The 21,582-nt window shown below is 40.3% G+C and overlaps 2 protein-coding genes across 2 annotated transcripts; both read left to right on the forward strand.

Annotated features, from left to right (window-relative positions):
* Window positions 1-241: 241 nt before the first annotated feature.
* Window positions 242-4,133, forward strand: LOC149309268 (somatotropin-like). The gene is made up of 4 exons (XM_089531217.1): window positions 242-412; window positions 2,539-2,655; window positions 3,273-3,434; window positions 3,933-4,133. Exons 1-4 carry the CDS (start codon window positions 329-331, stop codon window positions 4,131-4,133), a joined length of 564 nt encoding a protein of 187 aa, XP_089387343.1. The 5' UTR covers window positions 242-328.
* A 1,879-nt stretch (window positions 4,134-6,012) lies between these two features.
* On the forward strand, window positions 6,013-21,149 carry LOC149309269 (RAD52 motif-containing protein 1-like). The gene is made up of 7 exons (XM_089531218.1): window positions 6,013-6,099; window positions 7,781-7,960; window positions 10,432-10,554; window positions 12,234-12,405; window positions 17,959-18,048; window positions 18,450-18,538; window positions 20,792-21,149. Exons 1-7 carry the CDS (start codon window positions 6,016-6,018, stop codon window positions 20,870-20,872), a joined length of 819 nt encoding a protein of 272 aa, XP_089387344.1. The 5' UTR covers window positions 6,013-6,015; the 3' UTR covers window positions 20,873-21,149.
* Window positions 21,150-21,582: the final 433 nt, after the last annotated feature.

A 21,582-nucleotide genomic window follows, 5' to 3' on the forward strand; every position in this document is an offset into this window, starting at 1 on the left:
TGGAACCCAGGTTGATAGTGGCTGCTGATTCGGTAGCGATTTAGTGTGTGATGGTCCCGCATCTCGGCTGGAGCCGATTTAAAACTCCAAGCGATAAGCTCCAAAGCATACCAGTTTACAAAGGAACTTGCATTTAATCTGCTAAATGTCATACTATTTGTTTTCATTAATATGGAGAGGAGCTGAATCTTCCAAAGGCTCCATTTCCATCTAAGAAGCTCAGCCTCCTCCGTTTTCTTCTGCAGTACTTAGGCCTTCTCCTCTGTTCATCATTGCTTTGTTCATCTTGGCTCCCCAATGGCCAGAAGGAACAACAGCCTTCCCTACAATGCCTCTCTCCAGCCTCTTCGCCAACGCAGTACTAAGAGCCCAGCATCTTCACCTGCTTGCAACAGATACCTTCAAGGAATTTGTGAGTAATGGTATATTGCTTGGGACTGCCATCCATTTTGCTTATATTATTAGTATTAGTATTAGTATTAGTATTATTTCTTGCCTTTCTCCCAGTATCAAGGAGGCTAACAATACAATTTTTAAAAAGCATTAAAAAGTATAAAGTTTATAAAACAATTTAAAAAGTTAAAACAATTACACATTATTAAAATGTATTTAAAAAAACTATATACAAACCTTAATCTGACTTGCACAGCATTTAAAAGTTTAAAAGCCTGATGGCACAAAAATCTTTTTACCAACTGCCAAAAGGAGAGCAGGGATGGGTCCCTCACGACCTCTTTAGGGAGAGAGTTCCAAAGTCTAGGAGCAGCCACCGAGAAGGCCCTCTCCCTTTTCCTTTAAATGCAATAATTCTATCTAATCATTAGTTAGCATGGTAAATGCTTATTAATAAAATGGGAAGTGATACAGCCCTCCCCTCAATAAGGTGGCAATGGATACATATTTGTAGGAGCCTAGCTGTACAGGTAGATCATGGATATAAGTTCTTAACTTAGAATAAAAGTTGTATGTTAGTCTTGACAAGTATGTATTTACTTCCAGCATATATGGAGTATAGAAGTCAATGTTGGCTCTCTTCCCTGTCCTGCTTGATGTGCAGTGACAAAAACAAAACCTTTGGCCCACCAGAGATGCCAATTTACAGCACTGTTGGAAGTAAACTCTCTCAGAAGTAGCTAACAGTAGCAGAGTACGGAAGCACCAGTTCAGTTTAAGTACTGGCAATGTTCTGACCACTTGAATAAACTCATAGACACTGCTTATATTCTTCCACGTCCTTAGAGGTTCTTTATCATAAATTGCAATAATAATATTTACAAACATGTACAAATGCTCCTCACGACTCCTCTCAACATTCACCATAGAATAACAATCTGACCAACTCCAACCATCAGCTCTCACCAACCACTATCCACAACTGACTGTCTTCAACCCACAAGTGCCCTGACTCCTAATGCAGTTATATACTGAGATGGCTAAGAGTCATCACCTGGTGCTCTAAGCATGACGCAACCTCTGTAGAAAGCTTTTGCATCATGCCAAGTGCTCTCACTCAGCAATTCCAGCCACTCAAAATATTTTACAAATATAATAATAATTATTATTTATTTATATCCCACATCTCTGTGCAACACAACCAGGCCGGCTTACACATTAAAACAATACAACCCCGTCCCAATATCCCCCCCAAAAAAATGCAACTAAACAGTACACAATTCAAAACATACCTTAAAATAATAAGCAAATAGAACAGTGGCTGTAGCAGAGTTCAGGGGGCAAAACAGGTTTTAAACAAACAGTTTAAAGGAATATTGTTCCAACAGTCAAAGATTGGAAAAAGCATTTAAAAAGTAATTAGTAAAAGTTCCAAAGTCAGATATAATTTGTCACTTGTCGTTATACTATAGTTTCAATTTTTGTTTCAATGTCATTATTACACTGAAATGCCGGTTTCCATCTTTCTACTGCCAAATTTGTATTTTAAAAAAAAGAATAGAGGAGTTAATTTAATCATTTTTAATTAGACCCAGATTTTCTTAATTCATTTCTACTAGGTTTATGCTTACACTTCTATCCTTTAAGAAAGAAAACTTGAGTTTCTAATTGCACAAAAATATATTACAAATTCAATTAAAACAAACTTCGCCTTTATCCTGCTGACACATCCAATACTTTCCTTCTCCTAAAGGCACCAGACCCCAGCAGATACCAAGGCTCCACTGCACATTATATACTCAGACCAGAATCAATAGCTTTATGCAAACAAATTTCTGTTAAGTGTGTTTTATATGTGGTTGAGGAGGTGCAGGTTAGATTAATTCCTCTGGAACAAGTTTGTCTTGGCCAGCTCTATTTCCCAGGTGGCTTGGAGGGACCCAGCATTGCTCTCTGTGGCTGTTATTGGGCTATAGCTCCCAACGTTTTTCACCACTGTCTATGCTTGCCAGGACTGATAGGAATTGCAGTCCAAAAATTGGCTTCACTTTGCCACTCTGTAAAGCACTCCTCCTCATTTTCTTTTTCCCTCCTGGGTAGACATAAAAGTTCACCTTCTTATAACATTTCACACAATTTGTGCAGGAGCGCTCCTACATCCCAGAAGACCAGCGCCAGTCCAATAAGAATACTCAGTCTGCATTTTGTTCCTCTGAAACTATCCCTGCGCCCACAGGGAAGGATGATGCCCAGCAGAAAACAGTAAGTTGATTCCTACATTGCCTTATTCCACAGAATAACTGTGTCCATGTCCAGAATCTGAAATCTTGCATTTCACATGTACAGTTTATCATGTCCCCAAACGTCTAAGAATAGTTGAATAATGAAGCTGTGTGAATGGAGATCCTGTGTAATCTGTAGAATATATGCTTACATTTGTAGTCTCCTGTCAACCTGCCTGAGGCTCTAGAGCAGTGATTCCCAAACTTTGGCCTTTCAGATGTTTTGGTCTTGAGTTCCCAGAAGCCCTAGCCAGCTTGGCCAGCAGTAAGGAATTCTGGGAGCTGAAGTTTAAAACATCTGGAGGACCAAAGTTTGGGAACCACTGTTATAGAGTAACAGTGCACACTAGTAATTCTTACACCTGATCTCTTCTGTCCCTGGGTATCACCTTGAATAAATACATTTACACCACTTTTACTGCTACAGGGGAGCCTCCGGGGAAAGAACTAAAGTTCTGAGACCCACCCCGAAATATTGTGTGATTTAATAAAAAGTCAGTCCTCAGTCTTAAATGTTATGGTGGAAAATACGAGCAGTTTAGTTTCCTTCATCTCTTCTTAAAATGTTGATATCCTCATTCCTTTTTTTCATTCTAGGACATGGAGTTGCTCAGGTTTTCACTCATCCTCATTCAGTCATGGCTAAGTCCTGTTCAGCACCTCAGCCGGATGTTCAGCAATACTCTAGTCTTTGGGACGTCAGATAGAGTCTATGAAAAACTTCAGGACTTGGAACAAGGAATCCAGGCTCTAATGAGGGTAAGCAATCCCTAGCAAATATCCCAAGAGCCATATTTAAATAATGGCTATTCAATTCAATCTCTTTGGGTGCTACCCCTTCCCTCCCCAAAAGCAATTATGATCATTTACTCCCATGAGTAAATGAGTCTTCTTCATGAAAAACATTCCTTAGGGGAGGAACCTAACTTTATAATTATACTAGACTAAAGTGCATGTGAAGAATGATGAATGATGGACAGTTATAAGATCACAGAAAGCTGAGAAGATGCTATTCAGTTTCAAAATACAAAAGTTACATAAAATATAAGCAGCTCAGCCTTTTGATGGCTCCAAAAATTATAATCTCCAAACTATGTAGGCACCAAATGCCCACTCAGACTTGACAGTATTGGAGTGGGGGGAGGTTATAGCTATAAGCGAAATGCGAGAAAATGTTCGAAACGTGCCAAGATAATGGTATTTTGCAAAGTTTCAGGTTCTTGTGGCTAATTTTTGTTTGTAACAATGCATTGACAGGAACTGGAGGATGGGAGCTCTCGGGGCCTTCAGCTCTTCAGGCCTACTTATGACAAGTTTGAATCCAACCTCCGGAATGAAGGCTCCTTGCTGAAAAACTATGGTCTTCTGTCCTGCTTCAAAAAAGACCTGCACAAGGTGGAGACCTATCTAAAAGTGATGAAATGCAGGCATTTCGGGGAAATTAACTGCACCATCTGAGGGTAGAAAAGCTCCACCTCTTCACTACCTTTTTTTGGTACCATTTCCTAACATCTGCTAAAGTGACCATGTCACTGATCCCTCTGCTATGACCTCCTGCAAGCTTGAGCCAAGCCAAGAGCAAGTGTACTGCATTCCCTAGCTCTGTTGTTTTGATGACTTTCTATATATACCCTTGTATTTGTAAAAATCTACATGAAATTTTGCCACTGAATAATAAATGCTGTAAGCCTAGTCTATGCAAAGTTATCTGACTGCTAATAAAATCTTTTAATTTAAAATAAACACAACCCAAAACCGATAATCATATATTCTGAATTTAATCTTGCACAAACTAGTCATCTCCTGTGCTACTTGCATTAATAAGATTAATGCATAGAATTATAGTCTCTGAAAGCAAGATCAAACATAGAATTAGAGACTCTTAATAGTAATTTTTATTGAATAATTTCACATATTACACGTATGACACGACAACATATAAACACAATATGCCTGGCATTACACTTGATGAAAATAATAAGTACCACTATGAAAACAAACCAATCTCATATTCAAAAACAGTTCAGATAAATTAGTTGAACTGGTATTATAACCATACAAAGTAGGCCTGAGATTCTGTTTCAAGCAGGTTAAAAGCTTCTCTCTCTATCACAGCTAACTTGAAGTCCAGGATTGTTCGATAGGAGAGGACACATCATAGTCAGTTTCTGCTAATAAAAATGCAGGTGTTTTTTTTTGGGGGGGGGGGAGATAGCATCTGTGCAGCCCACCCTCTGTATTCATGGATGTTTTTATCCACGGATTCAACCATCCACAGCTTGAAAATACTGAAAAAGAATATATATTCCCAAAGCAAACCCTGATTTTGCCATTTTGCTTAAGAGGATACCATTTCACTATGCCATTGTGTTTAATGGGACTTGAGCATCCTCTGATTTTGGTGTCCTGGAAGCAAACCCCAGAGGATACAAAGGGCCCACTATAATACAAACAATAAGAGGGGTCAAGATATTGAGTTCTTAATCTAAATAGGAAGACCAACACTTCTTTTTTAAATGAGATATTTGGGCACTGCCCATCTGTATCAGGAATGCCATCATAACACCTTTAACTTCCATTAGGTGCAAACTATCCAGTTGGCATTTAGCTAGAAGCGTCTTAAGGGAACATAAATATACAAGGCTGCAGCCACACTGCAGAATTAATCCGGTTTGGGACCACTTTTAACTACCATGTCTCCATGCTGCCATGGGATTCTGGGAACTGTATGCTGTGGAATTCTGGGAACTGTAGTCTCTTGTGGCACCAGAGCTCTCACCACCTGAACTGTCTTGGTTCTATGCTGTGGAATTCTGGGAACTGTAGTCTCTTGTGGCACCAGAGCTCTCACCACTTGAACTGTCTTGGTTCTATGCTGTGGAATTCTGGGAACTGTAGTCTCTTGTGGCACCAGAGCTCTCACCACTTGAACTGTCTTGGTTCTATGCTGTGGAATTCTGGGAATTGTAGTCTCTTCTGGCACCAGAGCTCTCACCACTTGAACTGGCTTGGTTCTATGCTGTGGAATTCTGGGAACTGTAGTCTCTTGTGGCACCAGAGCTCTCACCACTTGAACTGGCTTGGTTCTATGCTGTGGAATTCTGGGAACTGTAGTCTCTTGTGGCACTAGAGCTCTCACCACCTGAACTGTCTTGGTTCTATGCTGTGGAATTCTGGGAACTGTAGTTTGTCTCTGAACTAACTGAGCGATTTTGTCAAACAAACACACACACACACAAAACCACATCCCCTCTTTTTACTGGTTCCTGGGTGGCTGGGGCTAAGGAAGGGGCGGCGTTTGCGGCTCCCAGCCTTCCCCCTCCTTCCTTCCCTGCCTTCCATGGCGGAGGTGATAGAGTTCAGAGTCCCAGTTGGAAATGGCCGGACCCTGCTGGTGCTGGGGGTGGACGCAGGCGCCTCGGAGGCAAGTGAGGAGGAGGGAGAGGAGCCACAGCATGTGGTGGGGAGCCCAGCCAGTCCAGGTCTTTATAGTGGACTGTACCAAGTGGCTCCTTAAGGGAAGGGGTGACACCCTGCTCCTGGGCAGGAATGGACTGTACCATTTAAAATGCCTAAAGGCTCAGTGGTCCCCAAACTGTGCCCTTTATAAGAGATTCATTGTGGACTTCATCTCCCAGAAGCCCAGGCTATCCGCCAACACGGCAGAGACTTCTGGGAGATGGAGTCCAAAAGCTCATAAAGGGCACAACTTAGGGACCACTGAGTTTTTAGGCATGTTGACTATTGGTCAACGTGGCTGAGGCTTCTGGGAAATGGAGTCCAAAAAGCTCTTAAAGGGCACAACTTGGGGACCACTGCTGAGTTTTAATTGCTGGTGGGAGTGGGATGAAGCACAGTGAGAGGAGGAGAAAGGAGAGCAACAAAAACACTGTTATAGCACTATTATTATGCCACTCTTAAATGCAATGGCTGCCTCCTGTGGCATTCTGGGGTTTGTGGTTTAGCAAGGCCCAAGAGCTTTCCAAGAGCCAGTGTGGCCTACTGGTTCCAGCTTTCCACTGTGACTCTGGAGACCTGGGTTCTAATTCTGGCTCAGCCATGAAAACCCACTAAGGTGACCTTAGGCAAGTCACACTCTCTCAGCCACAGAGGATAGCAATGGCAAACCCCCTCTGAAGAGACTTCAGTTGTTGGAAATGACTTGGAAGCACACACCACCAACAACAACAACAAGAAAACAGTGGCGATTATCACACAAGGGGCAGCAATGAAAATAAAAGGCAACACGGAGCGCTCGACATTTTCACACACAGCCACGCAATCACGCAATTGGAAATTAATATCACAATGGCGTTTCACACATGAATTCTTAGTATATAGTAATCCATTGTTTTGCACACCTGTTGTGTTTTGGCGCAACTGCGCATGTCCGCAAATCACGTTGCCAGGACGTAAACAATAAAGACAGTAAAATAAAAGTTATTGCTTCAACATATTATTTTAATCCAGTGTTAACTAAATTGTGCCCCACACCTCGAAAGAAGACTGAAAGCCACTGCAAAACCGATCCTGGCAATGAGAACGGATTGCGACCACTGCAACGCATTCTGGGTATCCCCAGTTGCTTCTTCTGAATGAAGCGTGATTGACTTCCACACTCTCGCAAGCACACTTCATCCCCACTGTTGTGGATTAATTCACAGGAGTTCTCCGTGAATAAAATATTGCCCTCTAGTGCCACTGTGCCTACGGATTTTGCGTGATGTGTGAAAACATACTGCACAACAGCATGATTGTACCTCCTCCAACCGCTTCTTTTCCCTGTGTGATAATCTCCACTGTTATAAGTGCTGTTATGCCACTTTAACTGCTATAGCTGCCTCCTGTGGAATTCTGGGATTTGCAGTTTAGGGAGAGAGGGTTAGGATTTTCAGCTGGAAAGGTCATTTCACACTTCAAGTCATTTCACACTTATGACAACCTTATCGTGGGGACCCTATCGAGAACTGACTTTCATCATGCCTTCACCCACTATATAAAAGTTACCAGTTGGTCCCAGCAAGTGATTTTCAACATGGTTCACAAGTGTACCTGTTATTTTCTTGTTAAAACAGATGCCTTTATTTGCTTGTCTTTTCCTTCAGCATGCTTTGTATTTAGCATTTGCTGCATTTGGTCCACTCTATTCTGTGAAGCTTCAGAGAAATGCTCCGGTTGCTGGGCCAGGCTACTACGCTCTTGTCAAATTCTACTCAGCTAGAGATGCTAAAAGAGCACAGTGCGCTTGCAACCAGAAACCTCTGTTTCAGAAATCACCTTTGAAGGTACAGTATATGACCATGTAATATAAAACTGTGTCTGTGTGATACTGTTGAAGGGTGATAGGGGTGTAAATTAAATTAAACAAATCTAAAATCCAGTCTTTGACTATAAATGTTGAAACTTGAAATTCCTGGCAACTTCATGTTTACCTAGAGAGCTACAGGCCTGCCTGTGCCTAATTTGGATTAGTAAAAGCATTGTCTTTGTACTGGGGCAATGGATCCATTTCAAATGGAGACTTAACATGGCTGTTTTCTGTACATTGAAAAGACTTTCAGAGTTCCGGTTATAGACCTCTCATGTCGCATGTGATTTGTCTTTCAATCAAAACAATTTAAAAGATAGAAAAATGCTATCAGTAGCCTTCGTAACTCACTTTCAGCTGATACCACTCATACGCATTCAAATTTATGTTAATAACTTTCAAAAATCTTTTGTTTTCCTGTAAAATATTTCATGATATTGAGTTTAAACTCAATTCTCAGTGTATGTGTGATGCTCCTGCAGAATCAGTACATACATGATCCTGTGAGTAGAATGGGTGAATCTTATATACCAGATGTTGGAATCATGTGGCTCTCCAGAGATTGTTGGCATTCTTCACCTTTGACAATGCTGGCAGTCCAACAATCTCTAGCAAGTTGCCTGATTCAAACCTAATTATGGACAGAATCCCAGATTACACTACATGGGATGGAGTGTTTTATTGCATTGCTAACAAAACATAACCCCACCACCACTGACAGATCAGATTCTGAAAAGAATGAGAGGCCAGTGCTTAGTGCTTATGTATTCTAATATAGCATCCTAGAAGCTGTCCATTTACATGCATTGCACATGTGCTGAAGTAAGTTTCTATCCAACTAACATTCCTAGCCAGATATTTAGGTTATCTTTTCATGCCAAGCATCATAACTGGCTTTCTACTGAAACCTTCCATGTAAACAACCACAAGTCCTCATTCCTTATTTTCAGAAAGCACCTTTACCCTTATCTGTCAGGCAAGAACAAAACATACTGGCTGTAATCTCACTATGGTCCAAAACACACGAGCCAAAAGTGCCGGCTTTGAGCCACATCGGGGTGTGGCATTTACACAATACACACCCCGAACGTGGCTGGAAGCTGCGCAGAGAGCACACCAACCCAGAAGAGCCAACACAAAAAGGAGCAACAAAAAGCCATTCCTGCCAGCGGCAAAGTACAGGATTGCAGAAGCAGGCCCATGCGGTTGCTGCAGTCCCAGCGCAATTAGGGCATGACCCCTTTGTCAGCTTGTGTTTCTGGAGGAAAGTACCTAAAACTAAGGCACATAATTGTGAAGAAATGCAAGCACTTTTCTAAGTTAGTTCAAACAAAGCCATATTAGTGTCTCATTCCCCTTCACTGCCCACACATGCTCTTACACATATGCTTTTATCTCAGCATGACATTCTGAATTATGTTCGTGTTAGAAAAAGTTAGACTGTCAAATAGTTTAAGGTGCACTAGCCATCCATGGATTGGAGCTCCTGCAGAACACCCCACATGCAACATGTGCATGCAACCATGTAGGTGCACATGTCACTCCCCATTGAGTAAATGTGGCCTTGAACTTCTGTCTTTTTTTCCAGCTGTGAGGGTGGATAAAACTTAACCATCATGGATGGGAAGGGGCCACTGTCATATCTAGGATAGGGAAAGGTGAAATTTTGTTTTTATTTGTTATAAAAATATGTCAGCATTCACATTTTTTTTTAATATCCAGGATGGAAAAAAAGAATGAAAAAAGACAAATATGGAAACAAAGGCCCTATACAGACAGGCCAAAATAAAGCTATTTCAAGTCTCTTTGGAAGTATGGTGTTTCAATGATGCATGCATCCTAAGAGTCTGGAAGCTGCACCAAAGCTGCACTCCAGTCCTTAGGACTGGAGCATGGCGTTGGTGTGGCTTCTGGACTCTTAGGATGCATGTATCATTTAAACAGCAAACCTCCAAAGTGACTCAAAGCAGCTTTATTTTGGCCTGTCTGTATCAAGCCAAAAATACAAAAAGTTTTGGATGAAACCAAAGCTCACTGGTGCATCCTTCCAGACCCAGATCATTGAGTGCTTAACTGTGAAAATTCTGAATTTCAAATGCAGGGTATTATTCAACCATGTTACTGCTCAAGAAGAGTTTATTTCTTTATTTGATTCATACCCTACCTTTCTTCCCAAACTGTGGCTTACGGTGGCTCCAAGAATAATTGCTGTCTCTCTTTTTTTTTTGAGACTCCCCAATTTTAATACTTCATTGGCATGCAGGCCCAACCTGTCCTTTACACCTATTGAAGCTAGGGATCCTTTTTTGAAGCATTTCCCACACTTTACAAACTACTTCATCAGCAAGGCAGAAAAAAGGAAGTTTGAATGTAGAAAGTTTGAATGTAGAAGAAAACATAACTTACAGTTTTCCTTTCTCTAATGTAGGGCTCTTTTTTCATACCTAGGTTTCCATGTGTACCAGACAACGGGCTTTTCCACATCAACCCTTGGTATTGAACAGCTACAAATGCAGAGAACTGGCCAATCACTATCTTGGTTTCAATGGCTGGTCCAGTCGCATTATCACTGTAAGGATTAGCTACAGTGCAGATTTCAGTTTGTTTCCTATGTTCATGCCATATTCAGAAAGGGCATTAAGTTTGTTTTTGTTCTCACTGCAAGGATGAATGAGAAAACTATGCTATAGGTTGTAACCTGCTGAATATGGGCTAGCGTTCACCAGTGGTTGACCAACTGGATAAACAATAGTTGAGGATTTTGTTACCTGGGAAAACTAATGGAATCTGATGCATAAACAGCTGTATTGTAAATAAATTGTAAATGTATAGGCAGTGCTTGAAGTGAGAGACAGACTTCTAAAAAACTATAACTATCCTACTTCTACTGAGATGAACATAACTGTGATGGGCCTAAACATCTCAGTAGCTTCCTCCTCTTTTTAAAAAAAATAATTTTTATAATTTTAAATTTATTTCTATTTGAAAGGGATATACAACATATACAATATATCCAGTATAACAACAGCAGGAAAATAAAAATGGGAAAGGAGGAAAAATAGTCGTAAGGGTCTATAAAAGCTGACCAAAGGTCCAAATATATACGGTAAGTCCATTTGTAGATTTCGTCTATACATCTTTTCCCCACAAAATGTTGCAAATGGTGTTAGACATTTTATCCATTAGATCAAAGGTGGAAAATATTATTTTTCCAGCAACAAAGTGTTAATCATTTAGCAGTCAAGAAAGCACAAAAATTACTTCCATGGGCCATTTATTAATTTCCAAGAAACAGGTAAATAATTCAAGAGAACATGTACGTCCCTGATTATCTTGTAACTTTCCAAAACCAAATTTACTCCTGTGATTACTTCCTCCCAAAATGTAGCTTCTATGGGACAATTCCAAACTATATGCATTAAGCAAATATTAGCATTATTACATCTCCAACAGGTTGCTGATTTAGAAAGCCTTTTTCTTGAATGTTTTTGCGATGAATATACCTAAAAGAGCAGTTTTCGCTGTATAAGATATACTCGGGATCTATAGCCAAACTAGTTACTGATGTTAAAACCGATGGTCATTGATTAGTGAAAATTGGATATTCCAATTCTTTATTCCCTTGTTGTATGTCATATTTATTTATGGATAACAAAAATTTAAATGAACTGTTGGTTTAGATACTTAGTTGGCCTCAATTAACGTCTAATATTAAGGGAACTTCAGATTCACTTAAAGCTGCAGGGCCAAATCTGGATTGTATCAAATGTTTAAGTTGAAAATTTTGCCATTTAGCTGACAAGTAGTTTAAACTGTTTTTGGAAAATATAAAAAAATCATCATCATCATAAAAATATAAAACTATATACTACAACTGTAAAATAAATTATTCAGATAAAATACAAAAATATACAGACGAATTATTCTGGAGGGGGGATTTGAATAAAATGTTTTCTGTGCAGGTTTTTCCCCATAAAAATCATGTTTTTCTCTGCAAAATAATTCCTCAGCAACACTTTAGGACATAGGACTATTGGGAGATTACTGAGGAGGAATATTTTTTCCTGCCGCAGGGAGAAAACTTGTAGTTATTCATCCTTGTATGTTAGGACAAAATAGTTGAGGATTAACAACTCTAAAACAGAGTATAAGAGACATGCCCAGGATTTGCAGGGATCTGGGTGGATGAAGTTGGCTATATTTTTGCTTCGCCTTTCCTTGTGTTGCTTTCACAATCCCTTTTAAAACAGCTCCAGAATATATCTGGTTTTGAAGAGGTTGGGAATGAAGAGGAAGAAGTGAGAACTTCACCCAGGAGTCAGCAGTCAAAGTATCTGTGTGTTCAAGAATTAACCATCCCTCAACATGAGATCTGCACCAGAGGGGTTGGTGTGGCTGAGCTTCAGGTGGATCCAAGCCAAGGTAAGAGCAGGAGGAGGGAGAGATATTAGAATGAGATAAGGAGGGAGGTGGAATTGTGGTTTAATATTTATTATGAACTCTAGCTTTTAGCAGCCTGGTTCCTCTAGATGCGTTATGCTGCAGCTCCCATGAGCATCATTCAGTAGACATTCTTTCAAACCATTATGTGAGTTGTAGTCCAAGATGTCCTGAGAGGATTAGGTTGCAGAAGATTGCCGTACCATATATATGTGTATATAGGTTTTAAAAATGACAAACAAATCAACCCCAAAAAACTGGGTGAGTGCTGTAATAGAGATCCAGTGTGAAGGCAGTGACAAGAGACAGAAGTGAGAAGCCCTTCTTGGCTTGACAGGGCATGGAAGAAGCACTCCCGCCCCACTATCTCTCCTTTGCCCAAACTGGAAAAATAAAGACATCTTTACCTCCTTTCTCATCTACTTTTTCTGCCCAAACAGCATTCTGCAACAACGGAGGAGTCCAAAGTACAATGGCCATTTTTAATAGGGGCGTACTGTATAAGTCTTTCTGCAGAGAAACTGTAGTGGCCACTTTTAATAGAGGCATATTATAACAGCCTTGTGAGGCTTGGCAGTCTCTACAGAGTGATTAATACACTATGCCCTCATTATAAATGGCTACCACAGTCTCTCTTCAGGCTCCCCCAAGTTTTAACATCTGCAGTGCCATTTACACCCTCCTCAACTGAACCCCAAAAATAGACAGGTCCTCCCCTTCTCTTTAACCCTTCGAAGTATGTTCCCTCTATGCATTTTTTAAATGAGAGGAAAAGATTGGTTTGTAATGTGCCCCTAAATTTTACCCTCAACTTATTCATGGTTCATAGCAAAACCCATAATTTTGGCCCCAGAACCTGCCGATGATTTATACATGAAATCAGCTTGCACACAAGTACAGTTGTCCCTCCATATTCGCTAGGGTTAGGGGAACAAGACCCCCGTGAATATGGAAAAAACGCAAATAACAAGAACACTGTTTTTACCTGAGAGGACACCTCTCTAGGAATCTCTAGGTCCTCCAGTGCAATTCTGTGGTCAATGTCCAACATACACTGACCATAGAATGGCACTGGAGTAGCTACAAATGGTCTTTCAGTGCAACTTTTAGTTAAAGATGACCACAGAGTTGCACTGGAGGACCAAGACATTCCTAGAGAGAACATATTAATGAAATCCATGAATAATCAAATCCGCAAATATCAAAGCCGCAAATATGGAGGAATGACTGTATATACGGTAGTCAGTAAGAATGCTGATCAGGAATACAATTGAACCCACTTTGAGGTGAGACTTCATTTCCTGAAAAGAATCAGGATCACAATGAGAAAAGATTTCCTGTCCCAGATCACTTGTGAGACCTGCAGATGACAGTTCTGAGTAACAGTGGTATGTCAAAAAAAAAAAGTATGCTGGATATATACTATTCCTTAGCCATCATGGTATAGTGGTTTGAGTGTTGGACTAGAACACTGGGAGTTCAAATCCTTCCTCAGCCTGGGGGATGTTGGGCAAGACACACTCAGCCTCAAAGGACATAAACCATCCGAACAAATTCTGCCAAGAAAACCCCGTGGTAGGATTGCCTTAGAGTTGCCATAAATAAAGAAAAGGCTTGAAAGCATACAACAACAACAACAACAGCAACAACATTCTTAGAAAATGCTGATCTGGCATATTTATTTATTTATTTATTTATTTAAGATAGAGGTGAGTGACTGTAGCCTTCCAGATGCATTTAGAGTTTAATTCAACCCTAGCCAGCATTGCCTGTGGTGAGTGATAATGGGAGCTGCAGTCCAGCAATTTCTGGAGCAATTGCTATGATCTAGACTAGAGAGGTATTCTGTTTTCAGAGGAACAACAGATCCCTCCATTACATCTTGCTTGTACTATTTAACACACTGTGTGGATGAACAAGGGGATCTGCCTTTGATTAAATGAAGTTTGGAAACTTCGGCTGGTTCAAAATTGCTCAGAGTTTTAACTAAGGTTAGTCCTCTGGGACAGGTGACTCCTTTACTGATCTAAGTCATGGGTGGGCAAAGGGTGACTGTAGTGACATCACATTGGTGCCACCCCTCTATGATAATTCATACTGGCACCCACTCCAGCCAGGCCAGTGGTCCTAAAGGAGTAGATTGGGCCACAGTGGAACAGAAAGGCTTCATTCTGTTTGCCACTGACAGCTTGTAGACCGTGGCACCAAAAGGGACTGCATATGCCAGGCCATTCTGGTCTGTCCACTTTGTTCACAGTTCCCAAAGGGGTCCAGGCACTATTCAGCAAAGAGAGTGGCCTCTAGGTTTTTGCCATGGCATGCTGACATCATCCTAGACATGATGGGTACAGTTAAATAAGTTTCACTTAATATGAAGTGTCTCGCTTCCCCTCCCAGGAGTAAAAGAATTACTGCCTACTTTAAAAAACTGAAACCCAATATTGTTTTCCTACAAGAGACCCATAAAAAAGTGAAGCATCTATATTTCCCAACTCACTCTTGTGTTCACAATATGTTACATGAGACTCCAAACAAATTCAAAGGAATGGCAATTCTGATTAGCAGTAGCTGTCCTTTCAAAGCAGAGAAAACAAACAGACACAAAGGTTAGATATATAATTATACAAGAGCTCTTAATATATAAGCCCATTACTTTAGCCACTTTCTACTCCCCAAATTCTTATCAGCTATCTTTTATGGAAAAATTCTTTAAAAAATTAGAGGAAGGAAAATTATAATTGAGGGCAATACCAGTGAAGTGTTTGATGACTCCCTCGATAGGCCCAAAGACGCTCAGCTGACAGTACTCTCCCTTATCAAATCTACAGCGCTATATAAATAAAGCATAATAAATCATCAGATGTAATAACAAAAGCCAGCCTAACTGTTCCTTCAAGAGCTATGCATCCAAATAATATAGACTACACCTTCTTTTCTAGTGCTCATAAATCATATTCTAGAATTGATTACTTCTTCACTTCAAATTCTCTCCTTAATGACATACATGCTGCTTCAATAGAACTAATCAACTATTCGAATCATGCAGTAACCATTCTAGTTTGGGAAAATTGGCCATACAAGGCCCAAAATTAAAATGTAGAGATTTAATCCAATCTCTAAAAATTCAAAAAAACTCATACAAGAGACTATTAAACTGTACTATCAGGAGAACAAAAGCTCATCCACTTCAGATACATTCCTCTGGGACATACTGAAAATTGTCCTTTTTGGACTCTTCATTTAGGAAGAGGCACTTAGGAGAAAGCTTAGAGATCTAAGAAAATCATTCTTGATACAAGAACTTTCATGACTATTTCAAATTCATAAAAACTCAGGTGACTCTGACATATATATCCCTTTAATCCAGAAAAAAAAAACAGAACTAGTAGACTGTTAGGGGCGAAACAGGCCACCCCTGACAAAGCTGGATTGGGGCCGCGGCAGTCACATGCTGTGGCCCCAATCCAGCCAGAATCCAGCCCAAACAGGAGCGGCAGAAAGCTACTTCTATTTGGGGCGGACTGAAGCTACCCCATCACTGCTTCAGCCAGCTTCCAGTTGGCTTGGAGTTATGTGGCATCTAAATGCCACAGCCCCAATTCACCCCGAAGCCAACCAGCATGTAATGGCCAGTGTGACTTCCGGGCAACTTGGGTACATTGTGCATGTAAACACCATGCCCCCAAGCCAGCTTGAAGCTGGCTGGAGCTGCTGGTCTGTTCCAGCCCTTAGATACTAGGAAAATCCAGGCCTCACTCCACTACACAAAAGCTTATTACTACAATTTCAGTAATAAGGATTCCCACAGTTTAGTTAAAATGGTGAAAAGAACGGCTGAGAAAAGAACCATTTATTCCGTAACAGCTTCCACAGGCAATTGGACTACTTCCTCCAATGAGATCATCAAAGAATTTCACGCATTCTACTCTATATTAAATTCTACCCTCTACTTTAAAATTTGATGACTTTCTCAAATCTCTTACTATAAAAAAAACTTGAGGACTCTCATATGGCCCTTCTAAACAGTACAATAGAAGTGTGTGAAATCAAACAGGTGCTGGATAAATTGAAACAGGAAAATCTCCAGGGTCTGATGGATTCTCAGCAGAATTTTATAAATTACTAATTGTTGATTTATCTCCCCATCATCTTAGTCTCTTCACTGATGTCAATGAATGTTGACACACACACACTATTTCTTTTTGTCTTCTGGAAAGCTGGTATAGATCCAGAATTATAACCATTTCAAAAACATTTCTCCTTCACTCATTAACTATGTGGAAAAACTGGACACATGTTTTGGCTCCATTTGCCCAGATCACTGCTGACTTATGGAGAGACTATTTTTGCTGTCATGAAAGGCTCCCTGAGTGAATTTTTGTGCTCACCTCCACCTGGATTAATACCTGGATGGAATTGCCTGTTAAGCATCCCTTGTATGTGTTTTTCTGTTAATTCATATACTAAGCCTATTTGAACAGTTTGTTGTTCTTGTTGGTTTACTATTCTTTGTAGAACTGAAATAAATAAAAGGTTTTTAAAAAAACCTAAATAGTATGGTATTGAGTTATCTGAAGGGCTCTCTGCGCTTGTATCAACCTGTCTGCCTTCTAAGATTGGTTGAAGAATCTCTTTGGCATGTGCTGCCTTTGTCTGACTCTTGTTTGGCATGAATGAAAATGTCTCTGCAGTGGCACCCAGCTTCTGGAATTTCTTGTTCCAGTTGGCTTTCTACCTTCTTGTTTTTTGTTTGCTTGTTTCCCACCAAATAAGACTTATTTATTCTCATAGTCATTTCATTTTTGTGCTTAGTCTGATCCAACTGTTAGGCCAATCTTGCCTATTTTTTCAACTATTTAATTGCTATTGTTTAAAAATATACTGGTGGTAAGAGTTGTTCAACAGTGGAGCATGCTACTTCAGAGAGTGGTGAAATCTCCTTTTTTGGAAGTTTTTATAAACAGGCTGGCCATCTGTCAGCACTTAGATTGTGTATTCCTGCATGGCAAGGAGTTGGATTGGATGGCCCTTGTGGTTTCTTCCAATTCTATGATTATATTATTCTTTTAGTGGTATTTTCAAAATAGTATAAATGTTTCGGGTATCTATTAGATGGGCAAATGGGACAGAAAAGTGTTTATATTCCCCACCCCCCAAAGAACACAAGGAAGTTTACATGTGATCCCTTCCATTTTGAACCCTTACAACATCTAGGGAGATCGATTAGAAGGTTTCACACTGAGTTCCATAGCTGAGTAGGAATTTGACTCCAGGTTTTCCTGGTCCAACTCTTCCATGGTAGCTACTATAGCAGTGCCAGCTTGGACCAGAAAACCTAAATTGCTCTCTCACTTTACAAATTCCTGTAAGTTCAGAGCAATAGAAATTTGTTGTTTAGATTTTTAGGTCCAAGCTATAGCATCCTCCAGAGAGTTAAACAATTAAGTCTGATCATTGTTGCAAATGTGAGCAAGTAACAGGAACACAAACATATTTTCAATCTATCTACTCTTCTGGTGTGCTCTGGTCTCTCAGGGTTTCTCATGGCCACTCACAGCCTCCAGAAGCTAGCTGTGCAACGGGCTCTCTCAGACGCATTCCAGAAGATTCTCTTGGTAGTTCTAGGTAAGGCCATTTGCTCTTTCAAAAATAAATGATGTATTTGCTTTTACATTAAAATTCCATTTATCTCTTATTCAAGGAAGTAGCCAAACCTTTGCCAATTTAATAAAGCATCAGATGGTGCCAGACTGTCACTTGTCCCCATGGCCTCTTAAGGATTTCAGGCTTGTTGCTTTCTCAGTTTGGATGTCATGACAAGCTCTGATTAAGCAAAATGGAAGCAGAGTTCTGGTCTTTATATTTATTCTGGGCAGAACACCCTGGCCTATAGCTTCTGTGGGCACTCTGTAAATAATTAAATAATGATAATATAACTTCTAACATTATAAAAAAAATTAAATCCTTTACTTTTTTGTTATAGATTTGTTCAGGCATGTTGGTGTTTATTTGCTTGCCTTTTTCAGAGAATGGGAAAGTTGCTGTGGAGTACAGCTCTCCCCAAGATGACCCCATTGACTGTTTAATAGAAGAGGACCTCAGGGGTCTCATCCAGGTAACTGAGGCATGATCTCAGGTAGGGGTTAGGGGGCTGTGTTAGCCCCAAAAAGGCCTCAGAAGGCCACACACTCCACCACATATCCCCCTCAAAAAAGGCAATTTTCTGCCCCCAAATGCTCTCTCGGAGGAATGGGAGGAAATTTGCCATACGTTTGCCCTCCCAAGATCATTTAGGTTCAGGAGATGCCTTTTTTTCAACAAGAAGTGAACAGAAAATCTGTTTCACTTCCTTTTAGAAAAAAAAGGTCTTCCCTGGACTTTAAACAAGCTGGGATATAGGAATTGTAGAATTGTTACTTGGAGGCGGGGAGGGAATCAGAAAAATTTACCCCAGAGATCATAAAAAACTAGCTCTCAGGGCTGCATGTAAAATTGCACTTCCCCATTCCTGTGTATGTGCAGGATCCAAAGTTGCTTTCAGCAACAGCACATTCAACATGGATTGGAAAAGGAAACAGGAAAAAATTGTTCTCATTACAATTTCCAGCTAGCTAATAACATTGTCTACTAGTAGAATTCTGTTGTCAGGTTCACAGACAGAGGGCAGACAGGTACTGTGATGCAAGTGAGCTGGAAGCCAGGTTGCTGGCAGTGCAGGGCCTGGACGCTTTTTCTCGGGGCTTTATCAAATGGGCAAAAAGGATGGGAGCATAGAGTGATGCTCCCGTTAGTGTTGCATGATTTGGCAAAGATTTTCAGATGATGACACCCGACATTGTGATAATTGCGGGAAAGTCCCGTGAATGAAAAACGGCTGGGAAATGCCTCTTTATTCATAGGATAATGGCAGGATTATTGCAGTGTCAAGCAACGACGTCTGAAAATCTTTGCCAAATCGTCTAACATTGATGGGAGCATTGCGCTATGCTCCTGTCCTTTTTGCCCATTTGAAAAAATCCTTGGTGACATGCTATTGAGAAGTATCTATTCACTGGACTTTCCCCGCAATTACCACAATTTCCTCAGTCACAGCAAATTGGCCCTCCGGCATTGCCTGACTTCCCAGGCCAGAAGACAATTGTGGATTGATGTGACAAATTTTCAGTTGCAGAGTAGTTTTCTCCTCTGACTAGTAGACCTGTTGGTACCAGAAGCCAATGTCTGATTTAAGACCCATTCTAATCATTCAGAGTAAAAGGTAACAGTTCTTCATGCAGTAAGGGATATTTGGAATTCATTTTACATACATGCTAGTGCATTTACTATGCTATATTTAGAAAATAGTTAAAAGTACATCTATTGAAATTAATGGGGCTAATAAAAGTCGCATTGATTTCAGGGGGACCACTCTATGTATGCCTAAGTCTGAAACCAACTCAGTGTTTTTGAAAGGTTAAGCAAATCCATGAAGTTATTAACCCTGCTAGCTAAGAAGGAAACATAAATATTCAATGGCAAAGTATCACTGAGAGACGCAGTCTGGAGACAAGCAGGCAGAAATAATTGGTTTATTGTGCTTGGCATCTTAGAAGCATCTAGCTGGGCAGTGATGAAGAAAGTGCAGGACTAGGTGTTTTTTTCAGTCTGATCCAGCAAGTCTTTTTGTTATGTTGAATAAGGTTTATGGAGATAGGTACACCTTGTCAGGCACAGGTGCTTTGTATTTGAACATGGGGTTCAAACACATCAATAGCTGAATAAAAAGTGAAGAGGTAAAAAAGATCTCTGTTCAAACAGAGCAGATCTCCTAGAATGCTGAGATCTGACCCAAAATGTCTCATTCTAAGGCAAGGAAAAGCATGGAACTGGGGTACGTTTTATAGCTTCCTCTGCAACTCCATTATCGTAAGAGGAACAGAGTCTCAGACTATGTTTGAGAATATCTATGCAAAATTATTCTCTATAACTGTGGATATCTCACCTTGATCTTGTGAGTTAGTCTGGGGCCAATCAGAAATAGTTAGTGCAAAAAAGCAACATTCTGAACACAGAGGTTCTTTCCTTCCCTAGAAATATGCTTGCTCACACTAGGATTTGTAGTTGCAAATCAAGCAAGTTCTGCTTCCCTGTATGTGCAATGTTTAGAACTACCAGTCTTTAGAGTTCCTTGCAAATGAGCAAGAAGGGGCATGGTTATATGATCTGTGTGGGAGTGCGCTGTGTCAGAAATTTAAACTTGCCCCCCCCCCAAAAAAAAATGTTGGTTGGGCTTCACTCTGAGGCAGGGAAATGACATTGATGGAATGGCAGAAACTGTTTTCGAGTTTTGTAAAGTAAGTAACCAAAAAATGTTCCCCTTTCTTCCTAGGTGACTGATTTGTCCCTTTCAGACCAGACCTGTGAAGGAGAAGAGGAGATCTTGTCTGATCATAGCATAGAAGAAGGATAGAAATGTGTGGAGGCTTCTTTATCATGTGTTGACAGATTTTTTCTTTCCAAGTTTTAAAAAGGCAGTTGACCATCCTAAGCCCATCACAGTACTGGGGAGCTGATTCCACTGTTACAGTGGATTGGTGTGTGTATGTTTTAATGGCATCTATGAAATGATATAACCTCTATCAGAACAAACTATAATTGGCTGATTATGTTTCATTAAGATTTGCAGAGAAGGGAGGGGTGCTTAATTTTTTTTAATATTTATATTTCTAATAAATGTTACTTTAATAAACAACCAAAAATCAGTTGTGTTTCTTTCATTCAGAGAGAGCATTTTATTCCCTGTGAGACAAATGTGCGGGTTTTTTTGTATGTTGGCCCAATTGTAAGTGGCTTTGCATAAACATTTTTAAAAGATGACAGCTCTCTTCTCCTCCTTACTTAGTTTAAATAAGCTGTAATGTGTGTCCGTGGTTAACATGATTGAAAAGTATAGGTTACCAGAACAGAACTAGACAGGGGCATCAGGAGGTGTGGGCCACACCAGGCGATACTCCAAGGGGGAAGGGTGACACCACTGCTCCCCAAATATCTGCCTTTTGGCAAAAACAGGCTGTGGTGTTTGCTTGTGTTCACTTAAAACTCTGGAACTCAGTGGAAGAGATTCGTGACACCAATCCTAGTGACACCACTGGAACTAAAGACGTAAAAACGGCCAGGCCA

The sequence above is a fragment of the Sceloporus occidentalis genome, unplaced genomic scaffold, assembly GCF_023333645.1.
Source record: "Sceloporus occidentalis isolate IW3139 unplaced genomic scaffold, rSceOcc1.0.p SCAF_7, whole genome shotgun sequence".
NCBI classification, from domain to species: Eukaryota; Metazoa; Chordata; class Lepidosauria; order Squamata; family Phrynosomatidae; genus Sceloporus; species Sceloporus occidentalis.